The sequence below is a fragment of the Mchenga conophoros genome, linkage group LG17, assembly GCF_057382185.1.
Source record: "Mchenga conophoros isolate Kocher_MC1m ecotype Shallow Benthic linkage group LG17, M_conophoros_male_GT1.1, whole genome shotgun sequence".
NCBI classification, from domain to species: Eukaryota; Metazoa; Chordata; class Actinopteri; order Cichliformes; family Cichlidae; genus Mchenga; species Mchenga conophoros.
The window spans coordinates 13,970,953-13,993,471 of NC_140542.1; the positions used below are offsets into that span (position 1 = coordinate 13,970,953).

A 22,519-nucleotide genomic window follows, 5' to 3' on the forward strand; every position below is an offset into this window, starting at 1 on the left:
CATGGGGCGGCCAAAGGCGGTGGAACTTCATCGGCTTATGACTATGTTCAAGCAGAGATGCACGTCCTGAGAGAAGCTCAACAGGAGAGATTCCCTGAGGAGTATCGACTCCTTAAGCAGGGGAAATCTATCAGTCGCAGCAGTCGTCTCCTTGCACTATCCCCTGAGTTCGACCACGAGAATGAGGTCATCCGTGTAGGTGGACGTCTTCGCTGCTCTGAAGATCTCGCCTTTACCAGCTCCCATCCTTTACAGGGAGTGCAGAATTATTAGGCAAGTTGTATTTTTGAGGAATAATTTTATTATTGAACAACAACCATGTTCTCAATGAACCCTAAAAACTCATTAAGGTTCTTTATTTGTCACATGCATAGTTATACAAGTATAACACACAGTGAAATGTAGCCTGACACGCTCCTCGACATGTGCAAAAAAATTGGGGGGGGGTGTAGAGGAAGGACATTATATATATATATATATATATATATATATATATATATATATATTCGTCCGGCTGTACCTTCCAAGCCTGCAGCTTCGGCAGAAATGGCGGTCATCCCCTGCAGATATCACACAAGGTTTGGTGGTGATGATCGTAGATCCTCAGCTGCCTTGCGCTTCCTGGCTCGTGGGCCGCATCTCCAAAGTCCACCCCAGTCCCGACGGGCACATCAGGTCTGCTGACATCAAGGTGAAGGACCGGACCTTCACCTGACCTGTGGCGAGGCTGGTGGTACTGCCTGCCCTCCCGGACGAAGACAGGACAATCACCGTGACTTTGTTTGTAAAATTGCCTTTTGTTGTGAGCAAATGTACTTCATACATTTGGGGGCGGCTGTACAAAAGGCCCCGTAGTTATGGTTTTATTCTGTTCAGTTGTTAGTTCACCTGTAGTTTTTAGAGTGGCCAGTAGAGGTTACCCCGCCGCTTTGTATGAGAGAGACTATGTCCAGGGAGAAACGTGGGCAAAGCACCTGAGCTTTTCTGCTCCAGATTACCGGCAGAGAATTGGTTATTCCGTGAGAAGTGTGCGTTAATGAGCAACAGACCACACACACACACACACACACACACACCCATGCCCACGCACCTAAACCTGTATGCAATACCTGCTCCTCTGACAATCCCTGTTACCTTCAACTGTGTGAAGTCAATACAAGAGTCTGCACTATCCTCGGTGTCTTCATTGTCTCCCTTCTGAATATTCATCCGGGCCTTGAGCAGTGTTCTGGCCGACACTCCGGGGAGTGGTAGCTGCAAACCTGAACTAGCACCTTACAGTCCTCCCAGTACAAGCTATCTACCCAACATAAATCAAAAATGAGAACACATAAAGGTACCAAACTGAAAACACTGGGTCAATGACCCAGGTACCCTAATACACTCAAGGAAAGATTCAGGATATTGTTTCAGAATATAGTTTCTCTCTGCTCCCCAGTTATAAGTTTGCCATTTTCCTCTGTCAAACAGCTCATGCTCAATAACTAACCCCACTTTCCCTGTGCTCTAGAGGCTCTGTGTCGTCCTGCCCTGGGAAACCACCAGCTCCCAAGTTTTCCCCAGTGACCCCTTTTCTGAGACCCTTCGTCGCCCTGTACCATTCCCCTGTGTTGTATAGAGTTGTAAACAGAGATGGGCAGTAACGCGTTACCTGTAATCCAATTACTTTTTTCAAGTAACGAGTAAAGTAAGGGATCACTATTGCAAAAACGGTAATTAGATTACAGTTACTTTGCCGTAGGAACGCTGCGTTACTGCGTTACTAAAACCGTGATTTTTTTTGCAAGAATGTCTCATGACAGTGACGTAAGCAAGTGCGACGTTCGTGACAACAGCTGTGTGCAGAGCAACAATGGATCATATATCGAGTGCGGGAGAGAGTATGAGCGTGCAGCGTTTAAAGTGTGGAAGTACTGACCTTATTTTGAGTTTGATTCCATAAAAAGTGACAAAAACATTAGCGTCCATTAGCATTGTGCGTGGGAAGAAAACTTATTTTTACTGCAAAAAAATCCCCCCTAAACGTCCAAGCAAGCACCGAGTGCGCTACCACGTAATGGGAAACTCACAGAGAAACTCGCGGATTCTTCAACTGACTGCTGCGGCACACCTGCACCAGGATAAACCTCCGCCTACCCCGCTCCTGCTTTACAGGTGAAAATAGAGCAAAAGGACCGCTACTCTTTGACTTGATTTATTTTCTGCTGTGTTTTACTTGCATCTATTTGAAAGAGTGAGTGTAAACACACACAAAAAATTATTTAATGTGCTGGAATGTGCAGAAAATAGGTTTAAATATTAAATAAATTTCTTCCAGTCAGAGAATGTTGCATATAATAAAATTTTTGCTTGATGCATAAAGTTAAAAGATTAAAACTAATAAAACAAGTTTTAAAAAGGGACTTTTCCATCACATTTTGTATGATGGATTATGCAGAAAAAGTAGAATTGGGCTGAAAGATCTATCGCTTTATTACCTATTCAGGTTGTAAATCGTGTTTTTAAAAAGTAACTAAGTAACTAAGTAATTAATTACTTTTTAAAATAAGTAATCAGTAAAGTAACTGGATTACTTTTTGGGGGAAGTAATCAGTAATTAGTTACTGATTACTTTTTTCAAGTAACTTGACCAACACTGGTTGTAAATAGTAGTTATCGCACTAACTGCAAATTCGTTTCACTGTACTTGAACCATGCTGTCGCTGTTTCACCAAATAAATCACTTGTGTTAATTCTGAGCTTACTGCATCTGCGTTTGAGTCTTTCCCTTCCATGCTGGCCACAGGCCATCGTGACAGGCTGTCTCATCTGAAGGCTAAGCTTCTGCTAGTCTAGCTCTTAGGGTCACTGAGGCATGCAAACCCCCTTGACCACCTTAATATGTCAATCACTCATGGGCAAAACTGAAAAATAAAACAAAAAATAATAATAATGAAATGCTACTCATCAGATTAAAACAAGTAACAACATGTCATTTACCTTAATGGATTGCCTATAGCAGATATATTCTAACCCAAAAATAACACTTCTCACTATTGCCAATAATAAGAAAACTAAAAAGGGTAGGCCAAATTATTTAAAAAAAAATAAGTCACTCACCAAGACTTTAAAAATAAAACTGCAAAATAGAATTAAAAAAATAAAATATCTATCTAGATCTTTACAGCCAACATTTTTTTTATCTTAATTGGATAGACTAATTCTCAAATAAATTTGAAAAATGAAGTAAGAATAAAATGAGACCTCTCAAAATAGCCAGTATTTACAAAATTGCAAAAGGGTTGGCATAGTAATAAAAAAAAAGAAATTATGAAATCATGTCTTTTCCTACAATTCTCAAACTAATTTGCAGAACACAGCAGATTTAGAACAGAACATTTTAATTTCTTCCTCCTCTTTTGTCTTGTTTAAGGCTTGTTTGTTTTGCAGGGCCTGAACAGCTCCATGGTCCTTTTGTCTGGGTGAGTTCTGAGGCTTTCTGTGTTGTTGGGGTCTCCACACCTGGGCGGAGTCCCCTCACTTCCACAGACTGGCACCTGTGAGTAATTAATAATGAATTAGTAATTATTGTCTTTCTCTGCTCACAGTAAACATCCAGATGTTGTTACTCTACATTGCCATAACTTGCCTTTGTTCACTGATCTACCCGCAACTTCTGTGTCGGGTCTAAACTCAGACCTCGCTGACTCAGAGACTTATTCCCATGAAGGAAAAAAAGCAGGGCAACAGCGGTCGATCTACAGTATTTTACTTGTGCAAGGGAGGCCTCGTCGGTATCTTAGGAACGCACTTCAAATCCTACCACAAAATGGCTCCGACTCTGGCCTCCGCTCGCTGCCTTTTATTGAAAAAATTGTTACAATAAACAATAGTTTACAATAGTTTACTCAAGCACCTCCCCTTGTAAAACCCCCCTTGGTTACAAAGACAAGGCACTGTGTGTGTGCGCACGTGTAAGCATGTGTGCAAGAATGTGTGTGTATGTGGTGGTGTGTGTGGGGGTGTCTCTCTCTGTGTGCGTGACTTCCTGATCACAACATCCTTAGTCATAAAGGGGTAATCTCCCCCACACCCAAAATATGGTTCAATTCCTGTATTGGTTCACCATACACAACACAGTGAAGTCATAAAAGGGCAGGAAGCTTACCAAACATCAAACAAACCTTCACAAGGGATGTGCTTGTGATAAAACACTACAGCCTCCCCCGCAACCTCGACGCGCTGGGGAGGGGGCCAAAGGAATGCCTTTGATCACAGAGTTTGAAACAATGTAGAGATGGTAAGCATAAAAATGACATTTAACAATTCACTTTAACATTTCCCTCCTGTTTTGTTATTTTTATGCTCCAAATTATTCCCGTGTAGTATGTTCTCAGCCATGCACCACTTGCTTGACATTTTCAGCGCAGGCGTCATTTATACACAGGCTTCTGTCATGTCATTAATTTCATTAATTTCAAATTGTTGCAAAAGTACATAATTAACAAATGTATTAGAAATCATTTTAGTTAGCATTGATCTTATACAAGGTAAAATGCATCATATACATAAACAAATCAATGTCAACAGTCCAAAAACAGGAGTTAATATTTTCAAAAGAAGATGCCACCAAGGACCAGACATTAACCAAGCTATCCAGCTTTGTGGTGTATCTCCTCCTGGTGTGCGATTCATCATGTATTTCTGCAATGTGGTTAAATTCTGCAGTGCTTCATAAATGTCTCCTTCACTTGTATATCTATCTGGTATGAACATACAACATGTTTCTCCTATCAATTTGCATACTCCTCCGTGCGATGCAGTTATCAAGTCCAAAGTCAGTCTGTTTTGCAATACCATTGTCCTTATGGCCCTTTGCTCCTCTGCTAAGGCTGTCCCAAGGGTCTGGGTCCAATTTATGTCTCAGTAGTGCATATCTGTTGATTTCTACATGAGTTCCAACTTTCCCGACCCCAATCCATGGGAACAATCCTTGTAGGAACTTGGCTCTGGGTCCCCAGATTCGAAACTCCCAGGGGACCTCTATGGGCAGAAATCTGTGCCATCAGAAACTGAATTTGAATAAGTTAAATTTGAATTTGAATTGCTCAGACTGAATCTGAATTGTAACTTGAATAAATGCTTTTGAAAACCAAATTTGAATTAGTCTAATTTGAAATTGAATTTATGGTTTGAAAATGATCATCACTAAATTGAAATTGAATTTTATATTTTGAAAATGAATTGATTTGCTTTGAAACTGCATTTTATCCTTTAAAAATTCAGCTCTCGAATAATTTCAGTTTCACTTCTCACCATTCAGTTTCAGTTCTACAATTCAATTTCAGTTCCAAAATTCAGTTTTTTGGAACTTACATCCGGTTCCGGTTCAAGCGCAGATTAATAGAACTACGTTTTACTAGTGGACCGAAAGTGTTACCGACGGGAATCTACAGCGTCTTGAGCTGAATTAAGACTTCAGAAGTCATTCGTCATGTCGAATGACCAGCGGATGAACTCTCAGGTTGGTAATAAATGTACTACATGTATAAGAACAAGCGTCATGTTAACAAATGATAGCCGTACGGTAACTTTTATGCTTATTGTAGCTCCTAGCTAAAAACACTAATTTAGCGTAGTTTGCCCTGAATTCAGCTTTGACAACAAATATGATCGACTGTTTCTAGTAGAATTCCAAAGTTGTCATCTTGGACCCTCTCAGAGCACCCCCTCTGTATGCTTGGAGAGACCCCTACAGTAGGGAAACATGCAAAACGGTGTCCAAACCTTTGTATTTTAGCTTTATTTATGTCTTACACAGCATCCCAACTCTTTAGCTAACTTAATAACTTTAGCTAAAGTGAATAGTTAGTCTAATTCATTAGTGCAGCATTACTGGATCACCTCTGTTTGAAGTGATATAATATGATATACAACTATCACTGAAACAGCAAACTTTGTAAATAAGCAAACAACACTTCTCATTCTCTAAACGTTTGGCCACAGCTGTAGATTACACTATCAGTGCTTGTTCACTCTTAACAATAATTACATTTCTAAATTTACTTTGTGCATTTACAGGTAAACAATATCTAATATTTTATCTGACTGCTTTGTCTTTGAAAAGGGTGAAGAGCCTGAGGCCGGTGACAGTCCAGTTCCACTCTAAGTACATCCTTACAGTGGCTCACAGGACAAGGCTACATTCCTGTCCTGCCAGAAGAGAAGAGAAGCTTCAGAGTCTTCATGCAGTTCAACCACACCTGTCATATTCCATATGACAGGGGTCTCAAACTCCAGTCCTCAAGGGCCAGTGTCATGCAACTTTTTCATGCCCTCGAGGACTGGAGTTTGAGACCCCTGCCGTATGGTATTTATGCTGTTTTCTACCCCACAGTTACAGCATGTCTGACTGCCTGTTCAGCATATGCAAAAATATATGAGTTTAAGCATGTGATGACTAAGGCCTTCCATTATGGTGTTTGTCATCACATGTCACAGACATCTGGATGATCATTTGGAATAAACAAAATACTAAAAACTTGTTACTTCATCTTATCTTTATTATTGTTCTTACTTTACATTGTTAGGCATTAGGTTTATTTGTAGTAGTCCTTTCCAACTTCTTTCCCTCTTCCATGTTACTGTGGCAGCTTGTCAGCATCTATTTGGGGTTGGGAGTGGAACAGAAAGTAAGGAAATCCAAAGTGCCATTAAAACCAGGAGAGTTAAAAGATGGTCGATTTAGGAGGTGACCCGACAACTTCAGCCTGTCAAACATATTAATGGAGCAGTATGTTAAAAAAAATAATAATAATCTAATTAAGTAGAATTATTATGGTAGTTAAACACAGTGATAGTTGTATATCATATTATATCACTTCAAACAGAGGTGATCCAGTAATGCTGCACTAATGAATTAGACTAACTATTCACTTTAGCTAAAGTTATTAAGTTAGCTAAAGAGTTGGGATGCTGTGTAAGACATAAATAAAGCTAAAATACAAAGGTTTGGACACCGTTTTGCATATTTCCCTACTGTAGGGGTCTCTGCAAGCATACAGAGGGGGTACTCTGAGAGGGTCCAAGATGACAACTTTGGAATTCTACTAGAAACAGTCGATCATATTTGTTGTCAAAGCTGAATTCAGGGCAAACTACGCTAAATTAGCGTTTTTAGCTAGGAGCTACAATAAGCATAAAAGTTACCGTACGGCTATCATTTGTTAACATGACGCTTGTTCTTATACATGTAGTACATTTATTACCAACCTGAGAGTTCATCCGCTGGTCATTCGACATGACGAATGACTTCTGAAGTCTTAATTCAGCTCAAGACGCTGTAGATTCCCGTCGGTAACACTTTCGGTCCGCTAGTAAAATGTAGTTCTATTAATCTGCGCTTGAACCGGAACCGGATGTAAGTTCCAAAAAACTGAATTTTGGAACTGAAATTGAATTGTAGAACTGAAACTGAATGGTGAGAAGTGAAACTGAAATTATTCGAGAGCTGAATTTTTAAAGGATAAAATGCAGTTTCAAAGCAAATCAATTCATTTTCAAAATATAAAATTCAATTTCAATTTAGTGATGATCATTTTCAAACCATAAATTCAATTTCAAATTAGACTAATTCAAATTTGGTTTTCAAAAGCATTTATTCAAGTTACAATTCAGATTCAATCTGAGCAATTCAAATTCAAATTTAACTTATTCAAATTCAGTTTCTGATGGCACAGATTTCTGCCCATAGACCTCGCTCAAATCCGTGAGCCCTGTGCTTGCACTCTGTATGTCTCTCTTTGTCTTTGATCCTGGATGGTGTTTAATTCTCTCCATGAAGAAAACATGATCAGACAAATTCACTAGTGCACATAGACCACCTCATTTTGCTGGTAAAGATGGGTAAGCCTTATGTCCTATTAAGTTCCGGTTCTTTGGATTCTTTAGGGCCAAGAAAGACACGGCTCAAAAGTGGTCTTTTTACTTTTAAAAATGACTTTGGAACAGTCTGCCTCTTCAAATTAGGACCTCTCCAACACTTGACATTTTTAAATCCTGTCTGAAAACATCTTCACTCCCTAGCTTTTAATTGTGACTGAGTTTTGTTTTGTTCTCTTTGTTTGTGTTTGTTTTACTTTTTACTCTGTACAGCAATTTGGTCAACTTGTGTAGTTTATAAACGTGCTTATAAATTGATTGATTGATTGACTGATTGCTGTTCAAAGCACCCTAATAGTAGTCCGATATCACCAGTGTTGGGTAAGTTACTTTAAATTAGTAACTTAGTTACATTACTAGTTACTCCTATCAAAAGTAACTCAGTTACTTCAAGTTACTCATTACTTTCAAAGTAACTAGTTACTAGGGAAAGTAACTTTGGTTTTACCCAGAATTCTCTTATTAATGTGTTGCTTCCCTAACTGGATACCCAGCAAGGATGCCAGTCTTCTAGCTTGCTTACATGTTAGCACTATCCTGCCACAAGTACACTGTGCCACCTAATGGCCTGAACCTAAAATGGTTAAAATGGCAGTGTAGTAGTGCGAGTGCAAGTTAATGATGAAATGAATGAAACTAAATTAGAAATTAACAAAGTTTGTTTTATGTGTCACTTTTGTATCTGTTTGTTTTAATCTATTTCAGTTGTTTCAACCCTCTACAAATGCAAACTCATCATTCTGGGGTTGTTACAGCAGTGTCTAATCATTGTACGTAGTATCACTAGGAAGAAGCAGTGGATCACAAAACACAACATACAGTGTGTTGAAACGTTTGAAAGATATTTATTTTTGCCATTTAAATGGACAGAAAGTATGCTTTTAGCAGTGCCAACATTAAACTGTACCTCAGACAATTTAGGACCTGTAGGTATCAAAGTAGGTATCAAAGTGCAAAAACATGTAGTGCAAAAAATGATTTAACATAAACACGGTGAGGTTTGTCCATTCTTTGTAAACTTAACTGCTGAATTGCACCAACTGGAGACCTCATTTTCAGTAATAAAAGTATTTTCAGAGAAAGAGAAGAGAAATAAAATTAATTACAAGTATGTTCAGCCCCACAAACAGAAATAAAATAAATAATAAGTATTTTCAGCTTCATAAACAGTCAAACCAAAATAATATTGCCTCCATACAGGCCATGTAGATAAATAAAATATAATGGTATTTTAAGTGCTTCAGAAGCCCAAGTTTCACTTGGAAATAACCCTGCTTTACCTTGTAGAGCACCACTGAAGGCAACACATCATCATCATATGAGCACTACTCAACTTTGGTTCCATCAAACCAACGATTGTACCTCAAGAGGAGAAGCTTCTCAAACTTCTGATCAGACAACTTGTTCCTCTTTGGAGTGAGAATCAGGTTTCCCAGGCTGACAAGCCTTTCAACTGGGGCACTTGAAGGAGTAGCTGCATTAAGTTTAAGAGAGAGTTTCTTTATCAATGATTCAGAGAGTCTAACCCTGTTGCTCCTGATTTGAGGTACTCGGCTTCAGCAGTGGCATATATGTCCTCATTTTCTTCAAAGGAGAAGAACTCATCCTCTTTGCTAGAATCCGCGTGCTGTGTTGTGTTGGTGGCGCTGGTACCTGGTTGTAGCTGATCTTGCTCAGGGAGAGGTTTTCTTTTTTTTTTTTTTCTTTTTTTTTTTGACGAATAACACTTCTGTGGCTTGCAATCCGGTGGACGAGTCTGGGTTTGGCAGTTGCCAGGAGAACGGTACTTTTCAGACTGCACTGTGTCATGTGTAAAGGAGGGGAGATTATTGTGTGGGGTTGTTTTTCAGGAGCTGGGCTCAGCCCCTTAGTACCAGTGAAAAGAACTCTTAATGCTTGATCATAGCAAGACATTTTGGACAATTTCATGCTTCTGACTTTGTGGGAACAGTTTGAGGATGGTCCCTTTCTGTTGAAACAGAACTGTGCACAAGTGCGCAAAGTAAGGTCCATAAAGACATGGATGAGCGAGTTTGCTGTGGAAAAACTTGACTGGCCTGCACAGAGTCCTGACCTCAGCCCAACAGAACACCTTTGGGATGAGTTACAGTGGAATTTGTGAGCCAAACCTTCTCGTCCAACATCAGTGTTCAACCCCACAAATGCACTTCTGGAAGAATGGTCGAGTTGAAGCTGTTAGAGCTACAAAGGGTGGGCCAGCATCATATTGAACCAAATGCATTAAGAATGGGATTTCACTCATGTTCATATGTGTGTAAAGGCAGACTTGTGAATACTTGGCATTACAGTATATAAATGAGTACAGGTTAAAACTATTCCCAAATTACTCTAGGCTTCCTTTTTTTTTTTTTTTTTTTTTTACCTTTTTCTTACTCCTACCACAGTGTTTTTTAATTTCATCAGTGTTGGGAAGGTTACTTTTAAAATGTATTCCATTACAGAATACAGAATACATGCCCCAAAATGTATTCTGTAACGTATTCCGTTACGTTACTCAATGACAGTAACGTATTCTGAATACTTTGGATTACTTAATATATTATCATGCTTTTTACAACAACGTGAATGTACTATTGCCGTGTGATTTATTACTATTACTGAAGGTCCGCGACTCCGAACTGTAGTAAAGGGACCTCTGACTAATACGGCGGGGTCCCTGTCGGCTCGTAGCCGAAAACTAGCTTTACTTTGTTGTGTGGGTCAACTTTTCTTGCGAGAGACAGAGAGAGGCGTTGAAAGACTGCTCCAACGGAACTTATTGTTTTCGGAGGAAAACACGAACGTACAGTCGAGTCTTGATAGCTTGGCTGAAGTGGTTATTATTATATTTACCTGCTTCCAGCTCCCATTTTTCCTCGATGACAACTCCTACCTTTCCACTCCCCTTTTTCTCTCTCCCTCCTCGCGCTCACAGACCCATAACGTGTATGGCAGTCCATTCTCTCTGCAACACGGACTACACTGCCCATGATGCTACATTCTTTAGAGCTATGCTTGTAGCATTCTGCCTGTTAGCTTAGCACAACAACAACAACAACAACAACGAAAAGGCGCTCTCTCACCTAGGAAACACACAGTCGCAGAGAGAGAGAGAGCGTCGCCCTGTAACCATGGCAACCGTAGCGCTGCCGCCTGGAACAACAGAACGTAGCTGTCAAACAAAACCCAAACAGTCCTGACCCGCGACAAAATGAAACAGGAAAGTACCGCAGTGTAATCCATTTATTTCAACAAAGTAACTGTATTCTGAATACCACCTTTTTAAACGGTAACTGTAACGGAATACAGTTACTCATATTTTGTATTTTAAATACGTAACGGCGGTACATGTATTCCGTTACTCCCCAACACTGAATTTCATTATAAATACAATAATGCACACATGCACACACATTCACTTAGAGATGGCCCGGAGCAGGAGTGTGCCATATTGAAGGTAAGTTTCAGAGTGAAGTAGTCAGTAACCTTCTTTATCCACATCAGTTCATTTTACAGTTAATTACCCAATTTTGCAGAAAGAATATTTCCATTACACAACATAGTGTGGTTGTGCATGTGTGTGTGTGTTACATAAATAGAATTTCACTCGCAATCATGGCTTTTCTGTGTTTATGTTTATTCATGTTTGTGTGCGTGTGAGTGTGTGCGCGGGTGGGTGTGCGTGTGTGTATTGCTTGGGTAGCAGTGTTTAAAGGTCTAATAGCTATGGGGCTAGAATTGGCCTTTTAAAGGTTAATTTACAGTGTTTAGACTTCATGAGTGTGTGTGCATATTGAAGTTTACGAGTTTTGTTATGTTTGCTGAGCAGTAAAGTAATTCACAGTATGAACCCCTCTCCTTCACATTGCTTGTAGGCATGTATGTGTTCTGTTCTATGTGTATGTGAACTTTAAACCACCTGACATTATGAATTGCTTGAAGGTGAGCTAACACAGCTGTGCTGCGTAATAATTAAGGAAAATATACTGGTATTTTGGAAAGTAATGCTGTTTTCTTTCTTCTTAGACTTAAAATGGACTGTTTTTTCTCAGCAAAAATGTTTCTTAAAAAATGTTTCTTGAAACAAGAACTAGAAACAGCTGGTCTAGCGCCATCAGAGGCTCCCTAAGAGAACCTTACCAATATGTATTTCCCTCTTTCCTGCAAAAATAAAGTAAATACAAAATACAGTTTTAAATAATGATTTCTTTTAGTAAGGGAACAAAGTTATCCAAACCTACCTGGCCCTGTGTGAAAAAGCAATTGAGCCCTAAATGTAATAACTGGTTGTGCCACCCTTGGGAGCAAGAACAGCAATCTTCTGAGTCTTTCATATTGGCGTGGAGGAATTTTGGCCCACTCTTCTTTCTTTTACTTCAGCCACATTGATGAGCTTTCAGGGAGAGGTTTTCGACACTCTACCAGCAGACGTGCCTTTGCGAGGTCCTTCCGCGCCTGGTCATGTAGCCAACGAAGCTTAAATTTTGGTAGTGTCACAGCAGCCAGCAAAGCATCTTCACTTCCAAGGACATGTGCAAACCTTGTTTTGACTGCCAGTAATAACGACACAGTAAAAGTGCAAAAAACATTTTTGCATGAGAAAGTATGCATTGTTTCAACATTAAATTAATTAAACATTAACAGCATGCTGTAGTTTTATATAGAATGTATTTTAATTTGTAAATAGCGTGTATTTTACTACGCTGTATTTATTTTATTTATTTATTGGGGTTAAGTATCTGTAACTGTAACAGCATTCACTTGCATGTGAACAGCACAGCACAATATAAAAAGCAATTGAGTAAAACATTTCATTAAAGATAAACACAAATGAAAATATCATCTCTTACCTGGACAACTGTATCTGGTAGCCCAACAAGAATTTGCAGACCATTTTTTATAGCCAGAGTCTTGGTCATCAGCGATTCCAGTGTGGGTAGGAGTGTGGCATAAAAACAATGGTCTTCTCCTTGAAGAATGTCCAGTGCCACAGTAAGTGGTTTCATGACTGCACAGTACTCTCTGATACACTGATGCTCCCTCTCATTGAAACATTTCAACTGTAATGTGGATGAGATTGTGTTCAGCTCCACCACAGGTATCTTTGAAATTCTCTCCAGAGCATAATAGAACGAGTTCCACCTTGTTGTGCAAGGTACTAGTAGCTTCTTTGCAATAATGCCTTCCACAATCTCAGCAGCCACTGTGGAACGACTGGCCATGTTCCACAGCCCTGCACATTTTGTGGTGGCACTTCTGTAGATGGTTTTTGTTGCAGCTTCAGACAATAGCCACTTCTCCACATCAGTGCAAGAGATAAGATTCATTGTGTGCGATGCACATCTCTGATGTGGCGGTAAAGAAATTGCATCATCAGCATCATCAGCACCATTCTGCAGCACATCCCCAATCGAAACAAAAGTCACCTCATCCTCCTCATATTCAGAGTCATCTGACTCAGGTGGTGGCTGGTACACTTTAAAAGCCTTGACAAAATTGGAGCCATTATCCGTTACAGTTGATGTGATTTTAAACGATAGGCCATGAGATGAGTTAATGTTGTCCAGCTCAGATGCAATACTGTCATACGTATGTCGACCCAGAAATCGCCTGCATGCCAGCGCTGCTTTCTCACATTTCATGTTTTGTGCATTTATCCAATGCGCGGTCACACCAAGAAAACTTTTATTATGCACAGTCCAAATGTCTGCTGTTGTGGAGATGTATTCTACCATGTCAAGTGTATTTTTGAGCTCTGACTCCATGTTGGCATATTCTTGGTCTAGGAAACTGGAAAATGTCTTTCTGGATGGTGCCTTCCCAGCTCTCCCTCGCACAGGTATATGACTAATCAGTTGTCTGAAAGCATGGGACTCAACCGTTGAGATGGGTTTCATGTCTTCCACAACATACCTGACAATCAGCCTGTGTAGCTGGGGCTGGGTGATGGACTGTGCAGCAGGCTGTCCAAAATCAAGCTTTCGTTGTTTTGCTGGAATAGCGTCAACAGAGCTAGAGTCACCGACGTTGCCTTCGGGTTCTTTTCCAACTAAGTTGGTAGATGCATGTTGTTTCTGAAGATGTTTCATCAGATTAGAATTGCTAGTCTTTGATGTCGAAAGAGTTTTAGAACCTCCACAGAGAGTACAGTTTACGACAATATTCCTGTCTTTTACCACCAGAAAGGAGAAATAATGTGAATATTTCCAGGACAGAAAACCCATGCCTGGACCATCTTCGACTGCCGCCATGATTGTAGCTTACGTCACAGTGTCACGTGCCCTTTTTACGTCCAACACGGAAACTGCAGTCGTGGTGCTTTCCTTTGTACTTGGGACTCAGAAATTCGGGACTGCAGATGAGCTGCATATGTGTTTAGTAGTAATTTGTTTTTGTAGAGGGCTAGCAAAACAAGCATTTTTGAGGGTGTCGCCATATTGGAATCCAGACTTCTCCAACGAGGCTAACCAGAACGCCGTTCACTCGAGTGTGACATTATTCCCAGGTTCGTGTTCCGATTTCCGAGGTAAGTCAAACGCAACACACAAAGTAACGAATAACGACCCTATCTAAATCCCAGTAACGAGTAACGCGTTCCTGATTTTGGCATAATAACTAGTTACCGTGCTCGTTACCGCAATAATAACGTAGTTACTGTAATGCGTTACTCAATAACGCGTTAGTCCCAACACTGGATATCACACAGAATTGTCACATGATATTAAACAGTAGCTGTTGGTAGAGTTACCAACCACAATGAAGCAGTTCTTTTTCATTTGTAGATTCAAACTGCTCTTTGTCTTTTTGGTCACAAGATGGCACTAAAGACGACTGTGTTGAAAACCTTGATTAATGAACAGTTTTTCATTACACATTTCAGTGCTTCATAAAGCTTCATTTTACCATCCTTACTATTTAAAACCCTAATAATCTGGATTTGGTAATCCCTAAAATCCTTAAAAACCTGTACCCGACACTCTTGGAAATTCTTTAGAAAGATTTAGTCAGAAGCAGGCAGAAACACTCGCTGCTGAAATCACCACCCTCAGAGGGTTGGTAAAAATCCCTCTCTCTAACAATAATTAAAAAAAAAAAATTATAAAGAAATTGTCCTTGATTTTCATTTAGCTCCATCCTGTGGGATTTGCCTGGTTAGATTTGTTTACATGTTTGAATCACAGTGTTCAAGATGCTGCATCCACAGGGACTCTAAGATTTGCTTCTGGCTAGGTTGCACAGGGCCATATCTACTCAGGCCTTCTACCCAATCTGTCATCCATTTTGGTTCTCTCGAGTTACTGGCTGCCTCCACTCACTTGCTTCGCTCATGAAGGAGCAGGAGCCCTCTCAGGGCTACTGCCTGAGTATGGCATCAAGATTCTTGTTCTGGGAGTGGGTGTTGGGTGCGCCTCAGTGGCACCCTTTGTCTCCGTGGTCTGGCTAGCCTCTTTCTAGCCTATCATAACAGCCTGCTCAGTTGCAGTCTGTGCTTCTGCAGGACTCACTCAAGCCAATCTTCTGTCTGGCAGACTGAGGCTTTCCACAATTGATGCACAATCTCAAGAAACAATATAGAAAATGTATAAATTGGGTATCTGCTGTTAATAATCTCCTGATTGCATAGTTGAATAAAATTGTATTCTGGAGGCAGGGAGCACTGTTTGTATAGCTGGTAATTAAGACCAGTTTTAACACTAATAACTATTTATTCTTGCCTACCTGTCAGCACATGGAGTTTTTCCACCTCTAATTAAATAAGTAAATACTGTAGGTTCGACCCTTTTTGGCAAGACATGTACCAGGTAGCGGATTTCTAGCAACATGTTTGAACCAGAGTATTAAAACAGATTGCAAAGATACTGCTACAACTGTTAATTTATTTGGAAAGTCGGAATGATGAACATTGCGTATAGTTTTAAGCACAGTGCCAGAGCTTCCAAATTAACTAATTATTCACAAAAATGTATCTAGCTAATTTGGGAGATTTTCATTGCAACCTGTAAAGAGTTTATTACACTATAAAAAGCTCCGTAAAGCTAGGTCATCTTACTATTCATCAGTGACTGAAGAAAATAGGAACCCCAGTTTTCTTACCAAGTTTCTTTTTAGCACTCAAAAAGGCTGTGTTTCTATAAATAAAGTCTAATTGAAAACCTACCAGTTTTTGCCTCTGCCTGCATCTGCATTTTGGTCCATTTTCACACACTGGCCTTTGCTGCCATAACAGGTTTATTGTGCAGACAGAAGGATATCTTTTTCAGATTGAATGCACACCAAACTCCAAGATTTCTCACAGTGATACTATGGCAGATAAGGAAATGTGATTTAGAGTAAGTATCTCCTTAGATACTGTGTTTCTTCAAAGCACAGTATCTAACATGATCTTTTATGATATTTAGTTCTGAATATAATAATCTCAGTGTTGTCTATATTTAGAATTATGAAATCAAAGCTCATCTACACTTTTGTGTCTTTAAGACATGTTTATGGTTTAATTAATGGATTTGTATCACTTGTCTTCATTGATAATTAAAGCTGAGTATCATCTGTGTAGCTATGAAAATGCAAGCTATAGTTTTTAATATTGTTAACTAAAGGAAGCATATGTATTTCATAAAATGTAACATCTTGCAAAATGCAAAATACAACTTTTACCGTTCCTTCAAAGCCACTTTTAAAATTATTAAATTTAAAAACAAATTATTTCAGAAAAACATTCTCACTTTAATCACACAGTTGCTGTGTATATTCTGCCAGTTTGACAAATTAGAAAGAAGCATTTAGGCTCATACACACAAAAAAGACAAATGACGCGCAAACTGAAGTTCACAAAAAACTCAAATGCAGACATAAGTCTGAATGACACAAAACAGGAGACAATTGTCATTCATTTCATTTTAGAAATGTAAGTCATTGTTCACTCTTTTTTGTAGCATTAAATGCTAAATGAAAAGGGTGTGGGACATGTACTTATGCCATGATTTTTTTCATAAGAACAAACAGCATGTTTGGACTTCAAAAAATCACCCAGTCTTGAGGTCACCTGTTCAGCATATAATTCAGTTATATATGTCTGTGAATGTTCTCAGTCATCCAGGTCATCATAGTCTAAGGAGCTTCGAAAGTGTCTGGATTTCTTTAAGATGAGGAGTGAAAGAAGCCATCTATGTCCATGGTGAACAACCCAACCATCTTTGAACAAAGGTGGTGGTTTACAGCACCAACTGTCTGCCATCTGTAATCCAGTTTTTAGATCCCTTCCCAGACACCTTAACACCCACTCAATGCTGGACCATTTGACCTCAGTACATCGCATGATAGGGTGGGGCTAGGTTTCACAATGGGTTCCCCTGAGACCTTGGTTGATTGTGACCTTACTCTGTTTTCACACCTTGCTTGTGTGATTAGGTAGAGGATCAATAGGGGGCCCATGACCCTCTTGGGGACACTCCCATAGGGCTTATCTAGAACTCTCTCTTAGGCAAGGCAAGGGAAGGCAAGGCAAGTTTATTTGTATAGCACAATTCAACAACAGGGTGATTCAAAGTGCTTTACAGAGACATTAGAAACTAAAATAAATAAAAAGCATGATTTAAAATTGATTAAAACAAGCAAACAAATAAACTAACTAATTAACAAACAAACAAACAAAACAGTATATAAAATCAAAACAGATAAAATCAGAACAATAGATAAAAGTAGTTAAAATGTTAGTTTTGAAATTTAAGCTTAAAAGTGTGGATTTGGTGCTTTATTCAAATGCAGCTGAGAACAGGTGAGTCTTCAACCTGGATTTAAATAAACTGAGTGTTTCAGCTGATCTGAGGCTTTCTGGGAGTTTGTTCCAGATATGAGGAGCATAAAAGCTGAATGCAGCTTCTCCGTGTCTGGTTCTGACTCTGGGAACTGATAAAAGACCGGATCCAGATGACCTGAGGGATCTGGAAGGTTCATACTGGGTCAGGAGGTCACTGATGTATTTTGGTCCTAAACCATTCAGAGCTTTATAGACCAGCATCAGAACTTTAAAGTCTATCCTCTGACGGACAGGCAGCCAGTGTAAAGACCTCAGAGCTGGACTGATGTGATCCACTTTTTTGGTCTTAGTGAGGACTCGAGCAGCAGAGTTCTGAATGAGCTGTAGTTGTCTGACTGATTTTTTTAGGTAGACCTGTAAAGATGCTGTTACAGTAATCAAGCCTACTAAAGATGAATGCATGGACTAGTTTTTCCAGGTCCTGTTGAGACATCAGATCTTTTATCCTTGATATATTCTTGAGGTGATAGTAAGCTGATTTTGTTATTGTCTTAATGTGTTTTTCTAAGTTTAGGTCTGCATCCATCACTACACCCAAATTTCTCGCCTGGTTTGTGGTTTTTAGGTGTATAGATTGAAGTTCTCTGATGACCTGTAATCGTTTTTCTTTGGCGCCAAAGACTATTACCTCAGTTTTGTTTTTGTTTAGCTGGAGAAAATTGTGGCACAACCAGTCATTAATTTCCTCAATGCATTTACCAAGAGCCTGTACAGGGCCTTGGTCTCCTGGTGACATTGTAATATATATTTGTGTGTCATCTGCATAGCTGTGGTAGTTTATTTTGTTGTTCTTTATAATCTGTGCCAGTGGGAGCATGTAAATGTTAAACAGAGGGGGTCTGTCAATGGAAAATTGTATTTAGTAGTCAGTATAATCTTTTAGTGATATAAGTTTGCTTATGGTAGGATGCCGTTTGTAGTTATTTGGTAGTGACAGGATGTGTGATTTTTAGCAGGCTTGGTTCACCCCCCACATCCTGGGAGCATGGGAGAGGTCGTACCTTGTTTTATTGTAGATACATCCTAACTTGAAGATCTGTTTGATGTTTGGTAGAGCTTCCTACCCTTTGTATGGTTTCACTGTGTTATCTTTGGTAAACCATACATTGGGTGTGGGGGAAGACTACCCTCTTTATGACCAAGGATGTTGTTCCTGCTTTTAGGTTATATGACCCTTTGTTCAACACACACACACACACACACACACACACACACACACACACACACACACACACACACACGCTCAATGGAGTATAAATAAAGACCGGGGCAGTTCTCTCACTGGAGTCTCTTAGAGTGGAGGCTGCCCTTGCTAGCAAGAAGTTCTGTGTGTTTCTCTTCTCTGAGTCTTTACTGAAGAAGTGTTTTAGAACATTTTCCCTAACATTTACTTGGTCCTTCGAGCCGGATCAGAATATATCAGAATTGTTATCTGTGACTCTGTTCCAGGATCCAGCACTGATTCCTGACGCCGTGGGGAGCCGGCACCGAAGTCTGTGCACAGCCCTCTCAGACGAGGAGAGAGTCCCAGAGCGTGAATTCGAGTCTGGGCCGGTGACCAGGTCCACGGCGCTGGGATTCAGTCTGGTGATCCGAACCGTCAGTGGGACATCGGGGGTGAGAAACACTATTTTGTATTTAAAGACGGCCGCAAAGATTTAAAGTAACGTGACAAATTAAAAATACGTTTAACAAATGAAAACACGTTGAGTATATAAAACGGCCGCAAAGGTTTAAAGAAATGTGATAAAATAGGTTTAAGTTCGCCAGAAGGAACTGTGTTTTGACCAGTTTTAGAGGTAGCTGAAATTATCTCGTGACAAATTAGCGCGCAAATGTCTATGTGTGTGTATGTGTCTGGAAGTAAGTTGATTTTACAGCACAATACGCTGCTGAACTACTTCCATTTTTTGTTTTCTTTGCTGAGGCTCACGTAGTGGTGACAAAGGAGAACGGTTGAGTTTCATCTCATAAAACTGATACCGCTTCACCGTTAGGGTGAAGTCGAAGGCCATATCAGTAAACCACCCTGAAGTCAAGCGTGCCAGTGACGGCCCAGCAGAATCTTTGAAAATGGGGGATAAACAAGTAAAATTAACACCTGATGAGAAATGTCTAGAAAAACAGCAAGCCGGAGCACGACTAATCCAAAAGAAAGAGAGAGGAATGCATAGTGGAAGAGCAAGAGGTAGAGGCTACACACACACACCAAACAGTGACTTTAACACTACATGCTGGAGGTGTGGAAAAGAGGGACATTTGGTACGTGACTGTAAGAAACAAAGAAGACAGTAACTCAGAATAGGATAGCAGCTCAGGTGAAGAGAGCAGTTCAGACTAGGAAGAACATAATAATCCCTCACCCAGTGAAAATTAGAGATCATAGTAGTTTGAAGTAGTTTAAAAAATGGTTGGAAACAGACCCGACTGAATAGATATAAATGCAAGAGGAGTAAAGTAAAATAAACAAAAGGCTAAATTACAACTTAATTTTAATGCATTCAAACTAATAATAAAAAGGATAACAACCTATAAACTGGTATTAATAATGAAAGCAGATAATTCACACAAACAGAACTGTGATAACTGGAGTGTGCAGCGTTTCCGTGAGCAGTTTTCCTGCATCTTGACTTGTGTGTAGAGTGTTCATAACATCAGCATTATGTTTTTGTTTATTTGTTTTGTTGGGTTGAAAAATAGTTAAATAAACTGGTGATCATATTTATGGATCACCATGGTACATATCAGCTATGTGATTTATTTACACAGATGAAAAAGTGAGTGTGAATGTGTTTGACGTCACAGTGTTTTTGTGCGCTGTGTAAAAATAATTGTTTTTGATTGTGAGAGCGGTGATTCTGCAGGTCACCAGCTATTTAAAATAATAATAATAATAATAATACAAACAAAAAAGAGTGAAAAAGAGACAAAATTTACATTGTAGATGAAAAATAATTATAGGAAAAAGGTTTTGTGTTGATCAACCAAGAACAACTACAATCTTATTTTCTGCTTTTAAGAAAGGACGGTTCACAAAAACAGAGAGAGAGAGAGATGTGTGTTGATTAAGCAGTGAGGATAATAATGAAAGTCTCTCAGTCTGTCGTTTACAGGTGGGGAACGGAACTGGATCAATTCTCCACGGGCAGCAGTCGGAAGAAAATTATAGGTTGAAATCATTAGAAAAAATAGAAAACACCCAGCCAGAATTTTTTGGCTGAATTGTTTTGCAGCTTCCCATCCTCATCCCGAACAAGCAAGCTCCAAGGAAACGAATCTCTCCCTGAAGACACCGAGTGCAGTTTCAGAAGCACAAGCATGAACATCAACAGTGGACAGGAGTCCAAGAGACAATACCAGAGTTCTGAGCAGAGAGGTCCAGCAGCGCTGTGGGCAAACGGCATCAGAAAGAGAAGAACCACCATCTAGATTGGATGGATGGAGATGCGTTTCCAGCAAGCTGCAAACTCACTGTGTGTGAAGGACTTTGACATTTGCCATGTTTGGAGTGAGATGGCAATAAAAGAGACAGTGGGACAAAGAGTGACACGGGACAAAGCTGAAAAAGCTGACTGCCATTGGACTGAAAAGTGGGAGAGATGAAAAGGAGCAGAAGAGGACTGAGGCGGCTGTTTTAGTGTGGGCAATCAAATTGGGTTAAGGAATTCGGGGAGACAGGCGACTGCCTGGAGGTGGAAGATTGACACAGTGTCCAGACCACCACAAAAGGGGGAGGACGACAAGCACTCAGGTATGCAAGTGTACTGTTAGAAAAAAATGGAAAGTGACACGACACATACAGATAATATGCACCAGAGATTAAAAAAAAAATCATACACAAAGTGTTACACATTAAGAGAGGGCATTTGTAGAAGGGGTTAACAACACACAGTGTGGTTGCCGATGGTAACCTGCAAGCATTTGGGGTTTAGCTGTGCCTGACTATGACAGAGTTTTTCATTTGTTTCTGAAACAAAATTTGGAGTGAACGGAGCTTTGTTTCAGAAAAAAAAGGGGGAAGGTACATAAAAGGATACATAAAAACAGAACATGCACTAACCCTACTAATACAAACACAAAATAACTCATGAAGATTAGACAACATTTTAAGTGTGTGAGTCCGTTTATCATCTTGTCCAAGTCACCTCGTGTGATGCAAAGACCTGGTGATTAAACTCATAGCTAATAAGACACATTAGGCTTATGTGTGTGTTGTGCAGCTGATGATTGATTTGGAGTGAATCTAGCTGATGATTCTTCTCCTGTTGAGAAGTCGAGCTTGCCGATTAGTATAATGGTATGATTTACCCTCCTGAGATGAGGAGTTTGTGTCATGACTTAACAAGGCCTTTTTATTTTGATACTTTTACAGTGCACTGAAAGTTTGGTTTGATAATCTGTTATTTTTCATTTTTATCTTTTGAACAGGCACTGATTTTGTTTGTCTATTTCTTTTCTTTAAGCAGATCCGCACGTCGGGAATTAAAAGTGCTATACGACCTGTCGAGAACGCCGTTACAAGTGCATTTTCTCCACATTAAAATGGGCTCAGGAGAAAGCCACTTATTTGGGACAATTATTAAATGAATGTCCCAGCCTGAAAAAGGATTCAGCGAGGTAATCCGATCTAAAAGTTTTTTTTATTTTTGAGATGACGTCATTTTGCTGAGAGTGGAAACTAAATGCGACAATCGATTCCACTATCAGCAAAGAAAGAAAGAATGAATGTATGAATGCGTGAGTGAAAGGAAAGAAAGCTGACTGACTGGTAAAAGAAACTGT

At 39.7% G+C, this 22,519-nt stretch overlaps 1 protein-coding gene across 1 annotated transcript; it reads right to left on the bottom strand.

Moving 5' to 3' along the window:
* Window positions 1-553: 553 nt before the first annotated feature.
* On the bottom strand, window positions 554-14,171 carry LOC146555179 (uncharacterized). The gene is made up of 2 exons (XM_085252825.1): window positions 12,771-14,171; window positions 554-745 (listed from the first exon to the last, which is right to left on the bottom strand). The coding sequence occupies exons 1-2, from the start codon at window positions 14,169-14,171 to the stop codon at window positions 554-556; spliced, it is 1,593 nt and encodes a 530-aa protein (XP_085108951.1).
* Window positions 14,172-22,519: the final 8,348 nt, after the last annotated feature.